This window comes from Argiope bruennichi, chromosome X1 (assembly GCF_947563725.1).
Source record: "Argiope bruennichi chromosome X1, qqArgBrue1.1, whole genome shotgun sequence".
NCBI lineage: Eukaryota > Metazoa > Arthropoda > Arachnida > Araneae > Araneidae > Argiope > Argiope bruennichi.
In genome coordinates, this window is record NC_079162.1 from 31,737,171 (window position 1) to 31,757,846 (window position 20,676).

At 29.8% G+C, this 20,676-nt stretch overlaps 1 protein-coding gene across 4 annotated transcripts in view; it reads right to left on the bottom strand.

Moving 5' to 3' along the window:
- Positions 1-1,724: 1,724 nt before the first annotated feature.
- The window catches only part of LOC129959491 (AT-rich interactive domain-containing protein 1A-like), a 155,593-nt gene continuing 136,641 nt past the window's right edge, over positions 1,725-20,676 (bottom strand). For 2 of the 4 annotated variants that reach the window (XM_056072342.1, XM_056072343.1), the window contains 8 exons: positions 20,327-20,362; positions 17,104-17,292; positions 15,878-16,091; positions 13,594-14,377; positions 12,765-12,996; positions 10,954-11,128; positions 7,519-7,742; positions 1,725-6,919 (listed from right to left, as the gene is read on the bottom strand). In XM_056072342.1, coding sequence (XP_055928317.1) covers positions 4,139-6,919; positions 7,519-7,742; positions 10,954-11,128; positions 12,765-12,996; positions 13,594-14,377; positions 15,878-16,091; positions 17,104-17,292; positions 20,327-20,362 — 4,635 coding nt within the window. In that variant the 3' untranslated portion in view covers positions 1,725-4,138. The remainder of the gene's footprint in view (positions 6,920-7,518; positions 7,743-10,953; positions 11,129-12,764; positions 12,997-13,593; positions 14,378-15,877; positions 16,092-17,103; positions 17,293-20,326; positions 20,363-20,676) is intronic. The other 2 variants (XM_056072344.1, XM_056072345.1) reach the window with 2 other exon arrangements.

Sequence of the window (20,676 nt, forward strand, 5' to 3'; positions counted from 1 at the left end):
AAATTTAACAGTAAATGCATTATCTTATTTATATTACATTATGTTTCATATTACATTCTACGCATGACACCAATAGTTTCGTATATCGTAATCTTTTTTTAATTCAAAGAATTAAACCGCAATTTAAAATTGGCATGTAATAAATAGCACACATCAGAGACGTATCGGAAATTTTTTCAATCGATTTAAGTACATAAAGCTATTTTATTTATTAAGAAGAGATTAATTAGAAAAAAGTGGCTAAGGATGGGAGAAACAATGAAGAGGGTTAAAGGGCATTATCATCTGTTCACCGACTCGCAAGCTTCTATATTGTTTTGTTATACCAAATCTATGACAAATATATATTTAATCTAATAAAATTGTAAAATATTATTAATCCATGTTTTTTTTATTGCACAACGGAATTAGGTAATTTTTTTTTATCTGCCTGAGAGATGAAAGCATGCAAGTAGATACCTGCATATATATAATCAAAGATGCATCATTTAAATTCCGCAAGAACTATGAAATCCACTACGAAATTCTTAAAAATTTCTTTCTTATAATAAATTACTTGCATTAAATTGAAATTTATTATAAATATTTTTTGAGAAAAAATTGAAGTGTGTTAGAAAAATAACATGCAGTACCATTTTTTTAATCTTGTTAAAATATTAACTCATAACTGGTGATTATATTGTTTTTAAAGTAACGCTTTTTTTTAAAAAATTAACACTGCATTTTAATAACTGATTCACATTTATTATAAATATGAATGTGAATCAGATATAATATTTGTCAATTTATTACAATTTGAAATCATGTCAGTTCAAATACTCGATTTTCTTAAATTCTCAATTTTTTGGAAGATTGGGGAAAAAAGTTCCTATTTAGACTGTTTCAAGAGTAAAAGAATATAGTTACATATTTAAAAACTATTATCTGTTAGACTCAGTTACCAATTTTATTTACGATGCAAAATTACATTGATAAAACCCATTTTAGATGTGATAAGCTAAGCAAGCAAGGAAAATTAGAGAATGAACTATGTACTTAATTTAAAATATATGCAAAGAATCTCATCCACTTTCAAAAGATTATGCAAAATAAATTTTAAAAAATACGGCATGAACAAATTAATGCAAGCTAGCATTTAATAATAATGAGTTTTCTCTCTTATTTGCTTCACTGATTATCATTTGTGCAAATGAAAACTGCAGTTAAGACAACATAATTTATTATTTTTCATTACCATAGACTAAAATTTCAAGACAAAATTTAACATCCAAAAATAACTAAAAGCAGACAAAATCACTAAATATTTTTCTAATAGCAAGCTGCTTTAAGAAACCATTCTTTATTCTATTAAGAAACATTTTTAATTTTAAAATAAAACAACTTCAAAATGTTACACACAATAGTTTTGTATTTTGATGGTTACTAAAATTATTATCACACCATCATTTTAATAAATCCCTATTTGGTAGCTAATCTCCAAAAATTGAATTTTAAAATAAAATATTATACATGTGCTAAATATTGCAAAATTTAAAACTTCCTTTAAATATTATTATTTGCCATCGTCAAGGTAATATCTTAATTTTCGTAAAATATATCCCCTAACATAAGACATCCAATAAATTTAAAAATCTTCGTTGGAATTAATTTAGGAGTGTGTGTGGAAAAATAATATTATTTAGCATAAATGCCATCAGAAAAGTAAATGACTGAACAAAGACAAGTAATGTTCATCAATATTTACTAATCACAACAATAAAAAATTTTCCTACATATGAAAAACAGAGTATTATACAGCAATATGGAACCCAGATTGCAAAATAGCTTGAGTATTCAGCAATGGCCTCACAGTCATAATGGTGGACTTCATCCATTAATAGACACATCATTGAATAAGGTTCATATTTTCTACACAAGCCATTCATTTGTAGAATAAAACTTTTAAATTTTTGTCCAGATAAGATGAATAAAACCACTCTCTTATAGACAGTAGTTTAAAACCTCTAATATTTACACAAAATAACTCTTTACATAAATTACAAAGTGTTGTCAAATTTATAAGCTAAAAAGAGCCCCTGAAGTCTTAGATAAGTTTACATCTTTTTATCACTTACAAAAGGTAATTTGCACTGGGTAGTTTGCACAAATGTAGATATCTTTTTTTTTTCACCCTCATTGAGGTGTAGCATCACTCGACATACACAATAACACATATCATGAATAGAGATGGAAAGACAAATGCCAAAATAACGACAATAGAATTAAATTATTATGCAAACAATTATTTAAAAATGGCATATGAGAGATTTAAATATAACAAGCCAGCCTTTTAATCATGAACAAAGTTAACAGTTTACAGAAGGATATACAATTTTAATCATCCAAAGAAAATGATATTTCTACATTAGTTATGTCTGGAGTTAGTTATTATAGTTGAACATCAAACTATAATAATGTTACTTAGTAGAAAAGATGGCCATTTTCGCACTTCTTTTTATTCAAAAGCAAAGTACCTACAGACTTGATTAACAATACAAACAATCAAATCACGCAAATAAATAGATTTCATAAGCTCTGGAATAGAATGTGCAGCATATTTGTAACGAAGGAATAATTAACATATGTCAATTGAATGGTTCAGCAATAAAAATAATCTTACTAGCTAATTTATCAAAATTCAGTTAACTATAAATGATGTTTATTATATACAAACAAAACAGAAACATTTACTTTATTGTCTTTATGAATTAAACAGTTAGACAAAGAAAACTGTTCCACAAATTTTTTTGAAAATTTGGATGTGCTAAATTGTATTCTATTTTACTTTGGTATTCACAGATGTAATGATCATATCCTACTTTACTGTTTTAGCATGCATTACTACAAAAAAATGTTCGTTTAATATTAAAAACACTATTATTTAGAAGGAATCGAAAATAATACAACTTATCTTAAACAGTTTTTCAAAATAATAAGATCACAGAAATAAAATTAAAACATGAAATATAAGTGATATCTTGGCAAATAAAAAACAATAACACAAATTCCTCTGCAATCAACTGATTTTATGCAAATTTAACAAAGAAATACATTCAATGAGTATTTAAAATTTTGTAGGAACATGTCAGGTTTTAAAAAACAATGACTAACAAACGGCTATCAACATATATTCATAACACTTAACATATACAATTTTGAATGTCTTACCATCTCTCCTCATATACACATATTATAAAATATATAAAAGAAAACCTCATAAAAATAGGCCTTGGGCCTTAATTAAATACACAGATGGACAGAACATATATAACAGACGGATTTACACCAAATCCATATCGACCGGCTGGATTTATACCTATTTTCTCTTAATATGTGCTTTTTTGTCTTATTATCAATTTTATTTAAATATAACGTGCAACAATGGGGCTTCACTTCGTTAAAAACACAAGCACTTTTTGTGAAGATAGAGACAAGTATGAGTATATTACATAAAGTTTTCTAATGGGTTACATAAGCAAAGAATTGAAAAATGCATATATACGTACTTTAGAAATGGACTTCAAAAATCACAGAACAAATAAAATTTCATGAAAAATAAATAAGCAATGAAAACTTGGATATTAAATCAGATTATGAGTAAAATTTTCATAAATGTTAAAACAAAAATAATATTTTAAAGAATCAAAGACACATAAGAGAACCAAAAACTTTGGAATTTTAAAACAAGATAAATATTATCATTAAGAAAATACATTATATTTCTAAAATACTTTTGCACTACATATTTTATTCTCCTTAACATTCAGACATATACTATTCATAATGAGGCTATAGGTGTAACCTAGAGATGATAGACATATACACTAAAAGATTAATCCCAGCCGCAATACATGTACAGTAAATATTTCACACAAATTTTTTTTTCTAACAGGCAACAATCATTTCACAGAGACACAAAAAGAGTGAAGCCCCAAAGTATGTAGCATATTACTTTTAATAACATTACCTAATAATGCAGATGAAAATATCAGCTGCTTAAGTAGCACCACTGTGATATTTCTCTGCTTTTGTGAGCAACAGGTATTACAGCTTATTAAACAATGACTTAGTTCAGTGACAATACTCTTGCTTGCAATTGCTAAGAGATCGGAAGATGACTGGAAATGTCTCCCATTACATCATCAGAACAATAAAACAACACATCTGCAATGATTGCAGACAGTTCCTGGTCCATAACTTGCGACATAACAAGAGAAAGAAGTTGGGGTTGATACCTCATAAACAGCACTCGATTCTCAGGAACTAATGCTAGATTTTTTAATGTATTAGCTGCCCTTTGTACCATCCCAGGAGTTGTACCCATAAGTTCTGGTTTATCTCTCAGTTTTTTTGTACCCTGAGAACTAGCTATTTGGAAAGCGTTAGCTTCAGCTTCTTCTATGAATGCAATTAGGTAGGCTATACAACAGCTTTGCTCTGCAATTGTTCTAGCTGCAACCGTGTCTGTTTCAGAGATATTCGAAAGTAAGACAACTGCAAACTCCCGCAGTATCTGATCTTGTCCATAACTCAAACTTTTAGTTAAAAAAGCAAACAAGTTTTCAATACGAGACCATGGTGGAGTAGCAATAATGAGATCAACATTGCTTGTAAGCACAGAAAGTTTGCAAAGCGTTTCCAAACAAAGTCGCTGAGGCGACAGGACGGAGGACGGTGAACGAGATGGCAAGGGATCTTGAGCATAAGATGATGGGCACACAACCCAGTGCAATAAACCATCCAAAATAGGAAGACTCACTTCCTCAGGGAATGGTGACAGGTCTAAATGACTGGATATGTTGGATAATATAACGAGAGTATTATCACGTAACACATTAAGAGTACTCCACCACCATTCATGTTCATTTTTCAGGCTAATGCATGATTCATTCCAAGTACTATTTCCATCCAATTCTTTTTCGTATTTATGATATGCATTTTTCGCTGGCTTATGTTCATGATGTAAAAGAAGCAGTCTTCCCAATAAAACCAAAACACCTGGATTTTTACTCATTATAATGTCATTACCTGGAACGAATGATAAATTTCTCAAAATAGTAGACACACAAACACAACGACGGGATAACATTTCTTGAGAATCGCTCATAACACACAGAGCAGGCTGATCGAAACAATAGGCTTCATCCTCTAAATCTTCACAAAGAAAACGCTTACGTGATGAAAGTGATCCTCTTAATCTAGGAATATTTTCTTTATCTGATTCTGGATTTTCAATATTTTCTTTCACTTCATCACAACTTTCCTTCTTGGCATCAGGATTTTCATTTGTTTCAGTAATTTCGGATTTTTCACTATTACATTCAGGTTCAGCTTTTGATTCCTGTTCATCCCTATCAGAAATAGATGATGAACATTTAGAAGAATCTTTATTTTCAATTTCAATAACGCTATCATCACTTTCAATGCTATTTTTGTTTTCAATTTCCATAATACTAACTTTATTTTCAATTTCAATAATGCTGTCTTCATTTTCAATTTCCATAATGCTATCGTCATTTTCAATCTCAATAACACTATCATCATTTTCAACTTCAACCACGCTATCACTGTTTTCAACTTCAACGCTATCGCTATTTTCAACGTCACAACTATCGCTATTTTCAACTTCAACGTAATCGCTATTTTCACCTTCAGGGCTATAGCAATTTTCACCTTCAGGGCTATCACAATTTTCACCTTCAGGACTATCGCAATTTTCAACTTCTGGGCTATCGCAATTTTCAACTTCAGGGCTAGCGCAGTTTTCACCTTCAGGACTATCGAAGTTTACAACTTCAGGGCTATCGCAGTTTACACCTTCAGGGCTATCGCAGTTTACACCTTCAGGGCTATCGCTAATTTCAATAACGCTATCTCCTGACTCAGATGAATCTTTTTCTTCGTCAATCTTCTTATCCGAAAATTCAATCTTCTTATCCGAAAATTCAATCTTCTTATCTGAAAATTCAATCTTCTTATCCGAAAAATCAATCTTCTTGTCAATATTCGAAGAATTGCTAATTATTGAACAACTATCTTCTGCATCAATATCTGATCTCGAACATGATATTGTGGTTATTTTGCTTGTATCCAATTTACACTTTTTCAGAACAACAACTGGCTCGCCTTTGTATAAAAGAGAGGATTTCCACATCTTTGATTTATCTTTAATATCATGATTTTCATTGGTTTCTTTTGCCTTTTCATTACTCAATTCCCGGCAAAACTTAACCTTTTTGGTTTCTTCAGCAAAACAAGTTTGGATATGAGAAGTAATATCTCCTCCACCTTTTTGCCAATGCTCAGAAGTCACTTCGAAATCTTCAAAAATATCCCATGATCTTTGCGGATCAATAAGAAATAAAGCTTCATCGTACTGAATTTCTATTTTCTTTTTGCATCGCGTTTTATACGTAAAGTTCGGAGTATCCAATATTTTTGTTTTACTTTCCCAATTAAATATATCACTCGAACCTAAAGGGAACTGGTCAATGGATAACTTCTGATCAGAGATTGAAGCCTTTCCAAGCTCCATATCTTTAGCTAGATCAAATATTTTGTTAAGGAAACAACGATAATGATCCACAAGGACATTCAAAAGTCCAGGCAAATGATCTAAGTTAAAATAAACAACTGTGTTGTTGTCTGCAAGTAAAATGGCAATAGCATCCAAGGCCCAGGTGCTTTCAGCTAGTAACCCCGACTTCAAAGCTAACATCAGTCTCCAAGGATCAATAGGCCCTAATCGTTTAGCAGGACAGCGTCTTCGTTTCACAGCTACAGGTCTAATCGACTCCACAGAATTTGGAGGAAACTCAAATGGCTTTTTGACGACAGGTTGTACAGTTTGAGGAGCAGAAGGTGTCACATTCGGTTGTGGCTGAAATATCAAACAACATTTTAAAAACCAGAATAAGAAACAATAGTATAATTTGAAAAAAGGCAGGTAATAGGTCCATCAAAAGTGGTATATGTCAGTGGATACTACATTTAAGAATATCTTTAAGATGTATAAAAATATGAAATTCTATGCATTGTAATCAAATTTAAACTTAAAAAGAAGGTCAATATATTTACTACATATACATTTAACTCAAATTTTAAAATATTTTTTAAACTACTCTTTACAATCTTAAATCTGTAGTTCAGTTTCTAATGATTTGTACAATTTTAATATATAATAAATTTTGATAGTGGAATCGTATAATTTTGAAATAAAATAAAGAAAATTTACTTTCCGATACATAAGCAAATTTTATTTAAAACATTTCAGAATTTATTCTGGCTCTAAAAATATTTTTTACTGCTTCGACGAAATTCCAAGCAACCCAATCCCATTGCCTATTTCCATTCAAACGCATAACTTATGAATACAACAGAAATTCAAAACAACTGATTATGTTCTTAAAACCCTTTTATGTATTAAACAAAGTTTTTGATATATTAATGCTACAAAACAATGAAGAAAATTTGTAGTACCTGTGTTTTAGTTGTCAAAAAAGTTTGATTTTGAGTTGGAATGGGAGCAGAAACATTTTGGTGCTTATTTTGAATTTGAGATGCATTTTGAAAGGAAAGCCAAGACTTTCTTGATCTAGAAGGTTCAGGTAACTGCTTTCCTTCTGAAGTATTGACAGGTGGTTTGAGTTGAGGCCGCTGACCAACATGTTGATATTGATGTTGATTCTGTTCAGTTAACCATGCTAATAAAAATAATTAGGAAAAAAATTAGTACATAAGAAGAAAAGAATTGAACTAAATAAAAATACCCCAAAACTATTAAACTGCAAAATGAAATTATAATCCAAAAGCACAAAGTAAAAAGAAGGAGATGGAGCTCATAATCTCTTTAAAAAATGGGGGGAAATTTTATAAAAAGTGTAGCATTTTATTACAAAAAATAATTTTATAAATATACACAGAATTCACATGACAAAGTACAGTCATATAGTTAATATTTTGCAACTATGTAGAAAATTTATATTTTTTGAATGAAATAAAGAAGTCTTTCTTCTGAGAATATATGAATATTGAATGCTGTTTAATTTTAGGTAATTTTATAATTGGAACATGGATATTAATTTTAAAATTTTGTTTTATTGGGAGCTTGATTTAATTTACTTTTTATCGTATTATTTTTTTAAAATTATTGTTGAAGTTTTTATTTTAGTAGAATATTTCTGTTACTCATCTATGTTAGAGTATTTATGTACATACATTAGCAAATTTAAAGATTTATTGATATGAAATTCAATTTGGTAATTGAATAATTACTTTAGAGCACAAATTATAAATATTCAAATTTCTACAAATATACTAACACATGAATTACAGAAAATTAGTTATTCATGCGATTCGTTGCATAATTGTTACATACTATTGTGATCATTTATAGCATTACCATCGCCTCCAACTGCAACTAGCTTTTCTTTACAATCATCAAAATGTACCTTAAAAATTGTTTTTGACAGACCTTTCAAAGTGAATTTTCTTTCATCAAATTAATAGACACAAAACGGTGATAATGAAAATACAATTTTAAACTGGAAATAAGAAAAATTACATGGCGCCATTTCAGATGAATACGAAGCTTGTGGGACCATATTTGTTTAATTTTTGGCTAAAATCTCAAGAATAATAAATGCACTGAGATGACACATCACCACAGTGCGAAATCCAGCGTTTTCTTATCATATTTCCAGACTTTTCCACGAATTGCCGCATGCAAACGATGGAAAACACTCAAATAATAATTTTTATTGCCTGTCTGATCAATTGTCAGGAATTCATAAAGCACCAACCACGACAATCAAAGAAAACAGTTCATATTATGTTGATATATGAGCGACATTGACGTGATTTTTTTTAGGTCTTGCTTTATCTTTCAAGTGGCATTAACTTGATTGTTGCGCTGTGTTTGCATCAAATACATACAATATCAATAATAATATATTTCATCACTGGTAAGAATGTGTTTCAGAAAAGAACTGTTTTGAGAATGCAACTTTCGGGTCAATTGAGAAAGTTTTGTCTTTGGATCAAATTCTAAGTTCTTGGAAGAACTCTAGAAAGGACGTGTCTCAATTCTACATTATCTTTTGAAATTGCTTGATTGGAACCAAATGATATATGAACTTGTTCAATAACATTTCTTACTGTTAAACATCAATCACTAAGCACCAATTATCTGAATATCTCGATAATTAATTGAAGAGGATGGTCTTTGAGATAACACATAAATCTTGGACTATCTTTAAATTTTTAAACATATGAAATACTGTCTTTAAAAGCTTTTTGAGTCACTTCAAATGCTTTTGTTGTGAACATTTTATTGCGAAAACAAAATTTAATGCATGTTCTTTGCACAATGACATTCACCAATTCAGAATGGTGGAAAATTTCTCATCACAATTAAAAACCATTTTATTTTCAGACAACAAAATAAAATGAATTCCTGACTGTTGCTAAATATTTAAGGAAGTCGTAAAAATGTTCGATAAAAGTTTACAGACGATATCTACTATAAATGTGTTTTAAAGGAAGCACTGAAGCATTCCAGATATATTTTGATCACTGTAATGTGCTAACCCTTTCTACCTATTTAATATTCAAATCATGTCGGATTTAATTCCTCTCTCAACTATTTTAGGACAAACATAAGAATTAGTCACTGAAAATCTTCACATTGAGGGAATTTCCCTAATTTAACCCATTCGGAGAGCAGCTAATTCCTTCCTAACATATCTATATTCGCTACTCCCCCTTTCTTTAATACTATTTTTCTACCATTTTTTTAGCTATTTTAATGCTGGCAAGAAAAATGAGTATGATAATACCAAATTCTGTCATTTTATGCACTTTCCAATAACTAACCTCATGCTAAAGCATACACAAATAAGTCTTTCAGTCTGTGCATGCTCCACAATTATTATTCACCGAAGTAGATGCGATGCTTATTTTTTAATAGCAAAAAATAGATCATGAGAGACAAGCAATGAACATAAGTGTAACTCAGCGTATAGCTTACATATAAAAGAGGACAAAGATTTTACTTCAATGTCAAGCATGTGGCACACAAAAACATGTAGTTTTCAATAATTGAATAAAAGGTATGCGTGGAAGAGTTTTTGAATAGCATTAGCCATTTTTTAAAGTAAAATTTGTAGCCAAATTGAAAAGTTATAAAAATTTTGTACAAAAATTTGAATGGAACTGGCATATTTAAATTTAAGTAAAATAATTGGAAATCATTATTTTCTAGCCAGAAACGAGGTTATTTAGTAACTATAAATAATTTTATCATCCATACTCAAAGAAGTAACCTCACAGTTATCTCGTAAAAATTTATTTAAAATTTCTCACAGTTATCTCGTAAAAATTTATTTAAAATTTCTAGATATTGAATTTAAGCCCTTTGACATTTCTAAATTAAATAACTGAACTATTTGCACAAGCGCAAAAAAAAAAAAAAAAAAAAAAAAAACGCTCACAAATGCAATAAGTTTCTTATGAATATACATAAAAAATTCTTTCCTTTCAATATATCTTGAATCATCCTCAAAATTCTGCCCTATTAAATATTGGATTAAATGACACTTGTTAGAAAAGAGACTTATAAATTACTCATATAATAACCAATCTCAAATGATAGGGTTCAAGTATAGAAGTTGCTTTCATACATGAAAATTTATTTGCAAAAAAAGTAACTCTTCCAGAACAGTAACTTATTAAAACGGTAATTTATTTCCTCTTGTGAAAGAGAGCAGCAACATTATAAAAAAAATTTTAGGTAGAAAAGATGGAAATAATAATAAATAGAGGTGAGATGATGGATCAGTTTCTCTCACAATATACACTTTAAATGTTGTAAAATTAATAATAATTAATAACAACATAAATAACATTGATAATTACCTCTCTGAGGTCGATTACTGTACTGCTGGCAATAAGGTAAATTATTAAATGAATCTTTATTGTGCCCTTGCTGAGGAGCATATGCATATGTATTAGGTTTAGAAGTACAGCTGTACTGATAAGGAGTTGAACTGCCAGTGCTATCATGAGATGCAACAGTCCTGTTCCGTTCCGTCTATAATCAAAAAAATAATAGAATTAAAAGAAACAGGATTTAAAAATACAAACAACTAGAGAAAAAAAACACAGAAATCACATACATATATTTAAAAAACAAAATATCTTGTTCACCCATTCTATAGATAAAGCAGGAAAAATGTATGCTTGAAATACAAAAATGCAAAGGAAAATTTAACACACACACACACACACACACACACACACACACACACACACACACACACACACACACACACACACACACACACACACACACACACACACACACACACACACACACACACACACACACACACACACACACACACTTCTATTATATGGCATGGTATTACTCTGATTCACCCACAATACTTTTAAGAAACTGCATAATTCCCCTACAAAACTTCTTAATTTAACAAAATATTTTTTCATCGTAAAATACATTCATTATTGAGTGAAATTATTAAGTGTGATATCTTTAATAAATACGGAACAATGGGCTATGCAAAATTACAAATGTATCCACTGTGATATAGAAACTGTAGCAGATTCTAAAGTACGGTTTAGACTTTTTACTAAAACTAGTGTGTTTTATGAAATAATAATAACATCATTACATGGTTATTTAAAAATATTTTCAGGTTTCCTTTAGCCATTCCTTTCTCACCACCAATATATGCCTTATGAGCAGAGTTGAGTATATCTGATGCTTGCAAGTTATTACATATATCAAACACAAGCAGGCAGATTTTAAATGTGCTCATATGATAAAAGGCAACATTAGAATTTGAGTGCAGGAGATTCCCATTCACACCATATAAAAGAATACACTTTTTCCCTGAAATTACTTTTATAATTATTTTTAGAGAGTAATTTATATACGAAATATTTATAATTCTGAAGAGTTAATAAATTCTCAGTGGAAATTTTAATAAATATTTAATTATATATTAACTTAATCCTCTCAGAAATTTTAAAAACTTTTTCACGATCAACATAATTATTTTTACTCACTAATTTAGCATATTCACTAGACACTACCCCCGGTCTGTTTATAAAAAAAACTAAAACATTATAAAAAACATAAAAACAATACCAATGAACATCAAAATCTAGACAAAAGGTATCTGATAAATCTAATCCTACATTTAGAATATCATAGCTATCAATAGAGGTAAATCATGACAACATTATTACATTACAGATGATACCTTAGTTTAACAAAATTATAACATAAAATGGAAATGAGACGTCATTAATAATTTTGAAGTCATGCAAGAGTGGAGTAGAATTCTTTTTATAAAAAAATATATCGATGAGTAATTCTTCAATAACTGCTGTATAAACAGAGCTAATTCATCTGACATTCATACCTAAAGATTATAAAATACTTGGCAGTAAATTTGTGGAGGTACTTGCATAGAAATATGATCAGACAAAGTAAACAACATTATTTATGATTAAAAAGGATCAAATATATTTCATTTTTTATTTATGTTGAAACTGTAAACTTAAGAATTAAAAAAAAAATAGTTTTGATTGACTGTTAGAGATAATTTTAAAAATGTAATGCATTAAATATTTAAATAAAATATGAACTGAAAACCCAGTAATTACATAAGTCTAGAAATGCATGGTTATACAATACATACTTGAGTACTCGGAGGGCCTTCTGATCCACGATATGACTCATTCTGTGCATCAGAATATCTGGAATATTGACTGGACTGCATTTGCTCTTTGTTTTGGTAATCCCCTTGGTAAGGCAACTTTTGATTTGGATAAGTGTTTTGTACATGGTTCAAATATGAACCCTGGTTTCTATTTGGAAATGAGGAAGTGTCAGAATAAAATCCAGTTTCTGGAGCCTTGCTTACAGCACTACTGAAAAAAAAAATATTATATAATAATGTTTCAATACTTTCCAAATATTAGAAAAAAATACTTTTATTCAAAATTTATATTTAAATTTAATGATTTACTTTGATGATTCATTAGACATTTTGAAATGCAGACTAAATCAAATGCACAAGAACACAACCATTCAATAAATATAATTAAGTTCAACAGAAAAAAAAAATCAGACAAAAAAATTCATAAAACTTAAATATATATTAATATATAATTGTAGCTAAAATTTCTGTTTTTTTTTTTTAAACTGTAACAGAAAAATTGCAGTCAACGAAATTTATTGCCTTTAAAAAGTATGCAAAGCAAATTCTCTTCTTTATTCAAAACTATAAAACTTCAATAAAATTTAAGAATTTTTAAAACTTTTAATTTTCTGATTTCGAGACAAAATTACATTACATTACAAACATTTGTAAAGTGTTAGTGACACTTTACAAATGTTTATTTATTTAAAGATATCCTTCCTTCCATAAAACTGTTCACCCAAAAAGATACAATCAATGCATATTTTATAAATATTGTATAATTTTTTAAACAAATAATAACAGGGGGAATAAGTGATCAACTTACTTCTCAGGGATGGATTGCTGATATGACTGAGGTGCAGGTGTCGTTGGTGTGAAACATTTTGTAACAATTGGAGTTGAATCTGATGTAATAGTTTTACAAGAAGTACTGTAACTGGTTTTCATGCATGTTTTGTCCTGCAATGAATCAGTAACTGAACCAACTATAGTGACATCCATGTTCATGTTTCCAAAACTATCAGAACTAGATTTGGGAAGTTGAGAAATATCAGATTTTAGAGATGATGTATCAACTGTATTACTAACAGCCGAATATGATGCAAGCTGCTCCATTTGCTGTAAATCATTTGCTATTTGGTTTGCTACAGGCAAAGTGAGGTTTTCCTGCATTGAGCATCCTCTCCCAGAGTTATAAATATCTTGAATATTTTGACCTTGTTGTGGTGCAGAGTACTGATGAGAATAATATCCCTGCTCTTGAGGCACTGGGGTTGAGGTTGCACTTCTCCCATATCGACAAAGATTATCACTAATATTATTTGGCATGTTGTTATAACCAGCATTTCCAGTAGGATTATTTCCTTGGTAATATCTATAATTTGATGCTGAAGTTTGAGAATATTGATTGTACTGACCCTGGCCTGAGCCAGAATTGTGAGGTACATTATTAGGAGCAGTTTGAGGGTAATGCATTGCATTAGATGTACACTGGTAATCCACTGCATTATTATTACAGGGATAACGTGGATGCTGATAGGATGCTGGATATCCTGAATGATATCTTTCCATAGGTTGAGGATAACCCTGACTGTAATGAGTTTGATTTCCTGTAAATAACAGAACAAAATAAATTATCATCATTTGAAATTCTCATATCACAATGCATTTTCAAGAAATTCAGTAATAACTTTTAAGCTAAAGAATAAAAATCTGGACTATATTTGTAATAACATCCACATAAAATTAAGATAAAGATTAATAAATACTGATGGGAAATGTTTTTTACATTACAGCAATGTTTCAGTACAGCAATTTTAAGGGTTGAGAGAAATAAACTATAATTTTTCTTGAAAAGTAAGCATTGAAGTGAAAAATATATTTATATTAGATAAACTGAAATTAAGAGTAAAGCTCAAAAATAAAATCTGTTGACGGGGGGAGGGGATTTATAAAGTTATTCAAGAATAAATAATTATGCATCCAAATTGAATAAAGATATATCTGAATTTCTTATTCATGAAATATGCAGTTTCATGAAGAATTTATTTATGGAAATATTTTCTAATTTAATCTGATCAGTAATAGACATTTTACAGGAGAATATAATTGCTAAGTAAACAACTGATATTCTTTAAACAATACAATTACATTCAGAGATATCACCAAATTTTTAATTCGGACATACAAACTGCCAACCAATACTTTTAAAATTTAAGGGTCTTTCATAATGAAATTTGACTTATTATATTTAAGGGTTCTTTTTGTCCAAAAAATTTCTAAAAATCACTAAATGATTACACCAAAAACCAAAAAAGTACAGCATTAAATTGAGCATTCATGTAAAGAATAGGTTAACATAAAAACAGCGAGAATTTTTGAAATCAGCAAGAGCATAGTACGACCCTAATAAAAATAAACAAGAAAAAATCTCAGGATTCATTGAAATGTTTCCGAAGCCAAAAAGATGGTGGCGCATTTTCAGTTTGTAAATATTACTTGTATTGATTGAATGCAAGAAGCAAAATCATATGCGCTTGCTAAAAACTTGATCTTACAAGATGAATTTCCCTTAAAATATAGAGCAGGATTCACCAGCCTGACCTTGCCTCTTAATTACACCACACTGTATTTTTTGCAATATCATCATTAGAAATAGAATGATTTTTCCGAAAACAGTCAAATTCGTCACTTCATTAGTGATAAAATATTTCACAGTCATTTCATAACTGAGATGCTAATATTATGCCGTTAACTAAACTAAATTTTAACGTATTAAATAAAAATAATAAACTAAATTAAAAAGTTGATACAAAGTGCATATCACTGACGACAAAAACAGTCACAAACCTTCAGACGAAGTTCTTGGTTCTCACAGATATCAAAAATATGTATGATTATTGAAAATGAATGTAAATATGAAGGACATTTTAAAAAGAAAAAGATACATTACAAACTTTTCGAAAGCTTTTAATTTCAACAATAATATGATTCTATTCTTCAATAATTGTATATTTCAGCAAAATAAATAAATATAAAACCATACACAATCGCAACTGCACAATAAATATCCTTTTCTCTCGATTAAACGTATGAGAATTACTGCTTACCGTAACTATTAGCTGGAGAATTTTTTCCTTTCTTTCTAGATGATGCTTCAACCATGTTAATAATTGGTTGAGGATCAATTCCACCACGATCAAATTTGCATTCAAAAGGAAGCAATAACTTCATATACTGCTTACGTAACGTATAAGCAGCACTTGAAGAGGCTCCAACACCTATTGCACCAGCAATATCTTTCCAGCGCTTAGCATTTGTCACCTAAATTAGAAAAAACAAATAGTATTATAATTCATAATCGCGTAATTCTTAGTATTAATTTGCATATATAAATTAAAGAGATATAAAATGTATGCAAACAAGAAATACGTGATTTAAAATGAAATCAATTATGAATTAACAGGTTAAATATTTCTCACATCTTAAAAAAGACACGCAAAAGATCAATAAAGATATCTTGCACAAGATAACTTCAATAAGTAAACTCTTTTTAAAAATACATTTTATGAAGTAAAATATTTATCTTCCAATAAAAAATCAGTACCTTTAAATACAGTAATATATACTATAATATATAATATAAGTTCGCATTTAAAATAACTTTTTTTTGACAATGACTGGTAAAGAATAAAGTTAAGAATATATGATCAGTTTATAATTCATCAATAGTTTTTTTTTATCAGAAAAGTAAAATCATTATATTTAAACCAAGTGGCAGAATTATTGCTAAAGAATTGCATAATGATAACAATAAACTCGAAAATAAGATACTATTCCAAGATAAAAAGAGAGCAACAAATCTTCTAACACAGCATATTTTATTCATACAATAATTATTGACATAAGATTTATACAAAACATAGACAGACTCATTTGAAGTTAATTTTTGACAGATATTAAACTAATCACCAATAAAAAAATCTGAGTGCAACAGCCAGGGAAAATAATGATTTACGAACTTAGATAGATATGAAATATAGACGTTAGATAAATATTTATTTCATCACAAAGTATTACACAAGATACAAGTATTAAAAAGATGACTGAAGTAGTCCAAATTGAAATATACAACAAAATAGATTATGACTATTTTAAAAGAGAGCTAAATATAACGAATGAGTAAACTCAATGTTTGCAAAACTCATTAATTCATTTTAATTAGAAATTCAATCTATTATCTGAAAATAATCTGAAAGATACAATAACAAAGCCTCGACAGAGTCTTTTTCTACAATCTTAATGAAGTAATAAAGAATATAAAATTAACACTCACCTCAACAAATCCTCCACGTTCCTTTACAGTGAGGTACACCCGAAAAACATCCAGAGGCTGTTTACTTATGGTAGGGCACTGAGTTATAGGACTTCCTCTATCTTCATTAAATACTATTAATTTGTCAAGAAAATAGCGCCTGTCTGGTTCATCAGATAATGTATAAAGTTTCAGCAAATTTTCTGGACGCTACGAAATTAAAAAAGTTATACTAAAAATAAATTATTTACATTAAGAAGATATACAAGGTGATCAAGAAATAACAGGAGGTGTTCTGAGCCTTGTAGCTAGTTATGAACAAGGGCGAAATATAACAAAATTTGGCCACCATACACATTAAAGTATGCGGTTTCGATTTATCAAGGAAAAAAAAAAATAGTACCCAAAAACGCTGATAGGGGAAATCCTGGCGCTGCGATCGAGAACTTTATTATGTATTTTGCATATACGGGTACTTTGTGGCTCGATATCGAGAATAATAGCAAGGGTTGCTGGAATTCAAGTTATTCTGCAAGAATTCGCCGGTCGATGGCTTTGTCACTACGTGAACATATCTTATTAGTCAAGCTGTTTTATCAGCTATATGGAAATGTCCGTGCTGCTCTTCGTGAATAACGGCAGTTAAAACAGCTACGTAGAGGGCCGATGGCCATAACTAACTTAAGAAGAATGGTTGAAAGATTTGAAATAACAGGAATTCTTGATGTGCAACCAGGCCGAGGGCGTAAAAGTATCAAGCAGGAACAACTTAAAGAAGTTGCAACTGCTGTTATGGATCAGGCGATAGCTAATAAGTAGGGTACCAGCATTGCACGTTCAATATCACGACAAACTGATATCGCATTCTCGACGATGCAGAAGATATTGTGAACGATCCTGAAATTTTATCCGTATAAGATAACACCCATTAACTGATGGCACTGATCTGAATCTCGACATGTTTTGGTTATGAGGCGGTTCTGGTTCACTTGAAAGGCATTGTGTATCAAGGGCATGTGCCTGACATTCCTACTTTAAAAGATCAAATAACGTTACATGTCAGATGAATAAATGCCGATATGCCGCGAGCCACCGTCGAAAACCTCGTGTATCGCATGCAATTATTGGAACATCAAGTTGGTGGTCACCTTGCTCCAAATTTGTAAGTTGCTATGATAAACGTTTTTCATTGCTATTCGGTGTGTTGCTATTTACTGCTCCCATTGGCAGTTATGTATTCTTCTTCCCCATATTATGCACTTGCAGAGCCACAACTTCCCCTATCGGCGTTTTTGGTACTAATTTTTTTTTTCTTGATAAATCGAAACCGCATACTTTAATGTGTATGGTGGCCAAATTTTGTTATATTTCGTCCAGTACATAACACGCTACAGGACTCCGGACACCGAACATGACAAATTTATCAATACGCTTTTCCCACAGTTTAAAACTTTTGTCATCTTTTATCTGCAAATTTATCTCAAAATTATTCTGAAATTTTATTCCTTTCATACTTCTCTGAGGGTTATCATTTAATGATAAAATTTTTGATACTATCTAACCTCTAAAAAAATTAAAAGCAAAAACTGTTCCATTTTTAGAGAGAGGACCATAATTTTTCAAAGCTAAAAATTGAGAGAAGCAAAATTTCAGACTGAAGATTCAATGTATTTTAAGAAAAATTTGATCAGAGTTTGTGATGGGGGGCAGGAGACATTCCTTGTAGAAAGGAAATAAACAAGCTATTTTAATACAAATACAAATATTCCACTTTTCGGAAAAGCATACATTTCTTTGAGCTATAAATAACTGCAATGACAAGACTGAAAGATGATTGGACATGCTGATCACAATTAATTTATAATTACGAATGAATTATAATAGCAAGCATAAAAATGAGTATTATAACTTAGATAGTTTCAAATTTAAAATGTCTTTATTTTATTCCTTATTTAAACTTAATTTTATTAGGTATAAAATAAAAAGATTCAATATCGTCAGTTAATATTAGATCACTAAACGGAATGTCAAAATTTACATTACATTTTTAAAAACAATAATATCACTGTTAAGAGTCAAGTAACTGCAATATAAGGAGACCAATAAGCAATTAAGTGTAATGTCTAATTCTCTTACTTTAAACATCCTAATCTTCATTAGATATATAGCAAAGCAAAGATGCAATAAAAAGGTAATCAAAATGAACGCAGGGTAACTAAGCCATATAACAACTTTTATATGGAGGCATCTGCAGCTAAAACTAATGAATAGAATGAAAACCAAATTTCACATATATACTGTGGCAGGCACAGGAAGACGAAGAAGAAGAAAAAATTACCATTGGCAACGCCAGTCAGCGACAAAAGATGAATAATCTCAACGATGTGCGGAAAATGGATTTTGCAAAATCTGACATATGTTCAAGCAATAAAAATGCTCATTAAGAAATGAATAAAATACAATATGAAATTCAGAAAAAATAATCTTTAAATCATCATCATCCTCTGAAGAGCATGCAATTTTTGATGCGCTGCCCTAATATGTACACATATTCCATGTGCTATATGACGCTCTCTACTGATGCTTTAAATAATGTTACTTTGGTTGTTTATAACAACTGCTGTTATTCTACCAGCTAATACTAGCCTTCCTTTTATATTGGCTCTAACTCTTAGCAATCCAGTTTCCTCGAATTTTTTAACTGTACTTTTTAAAGTTATGGCAGACAAGGGACATTTAAGTAAATTCTGAATCTACCAAATTTCATTCGTATCTACAATAGTATTATACTCTCAAGTGTAAAACAGCTTAGTACAGTAAGCTAGAGTTAGGGTGATTGTGCAACTTATGCACAAATTAACAATTCAGGAACTGTTGATTGAATGTTAATTCTCTTTTATTTTCAAAAGGAATCAGTTATAATATGTGTCAGAAATTTGAATGGTCTAATTAGATCATGCAAATTTCCATTATCTTCTTAAATCATGTAAATTTCCTAGTGTGTGTGTGTGTGGTAGAAGGTCAAATATGTCTCAATATTTTATGGATTATTTTGGAACTAAAATTATTTTATCGCGGTATTCTTTTCCTGGTGCCTTCCACAGTCAATATATGAATTTGGTTCTAATTATTCACTAGTGTTAGATGGTGATGCCTCCAAAGAGGGGAAGGTATTTTATAACCACCCTGTAACTAACTCCAATCTTTAAAAATTTCAAACATAAAAAGAAACTAAATAACTAACCTTAATATTTGCAAATTCATAGTTACTGTTAGCAACCTGAAAAAAAAAGTTCATTTAATGTGATGAATAAAAGCTCATCAATATTTTATATTGAAGAAAGTGAAGTTAAGAAATCTAAATATTTTCTATGCTGAAATATCCCGTAAATGTTTTTATGAACATAAATTAAAAATAAGCAAAGATGCTTAAACCACCAAATAAAAATAGTTAAAAAAAATTATTAGCAAATATTTGCAACATAATCTTGAAAGTCTAGATTAATTGGATTTAGCAGAGCCCTGATTACCGGCTAACTGTAGCCAGCCTTTTTCATACAAAATATCGTAATAGTTTGAAGAAATTGTTTCACT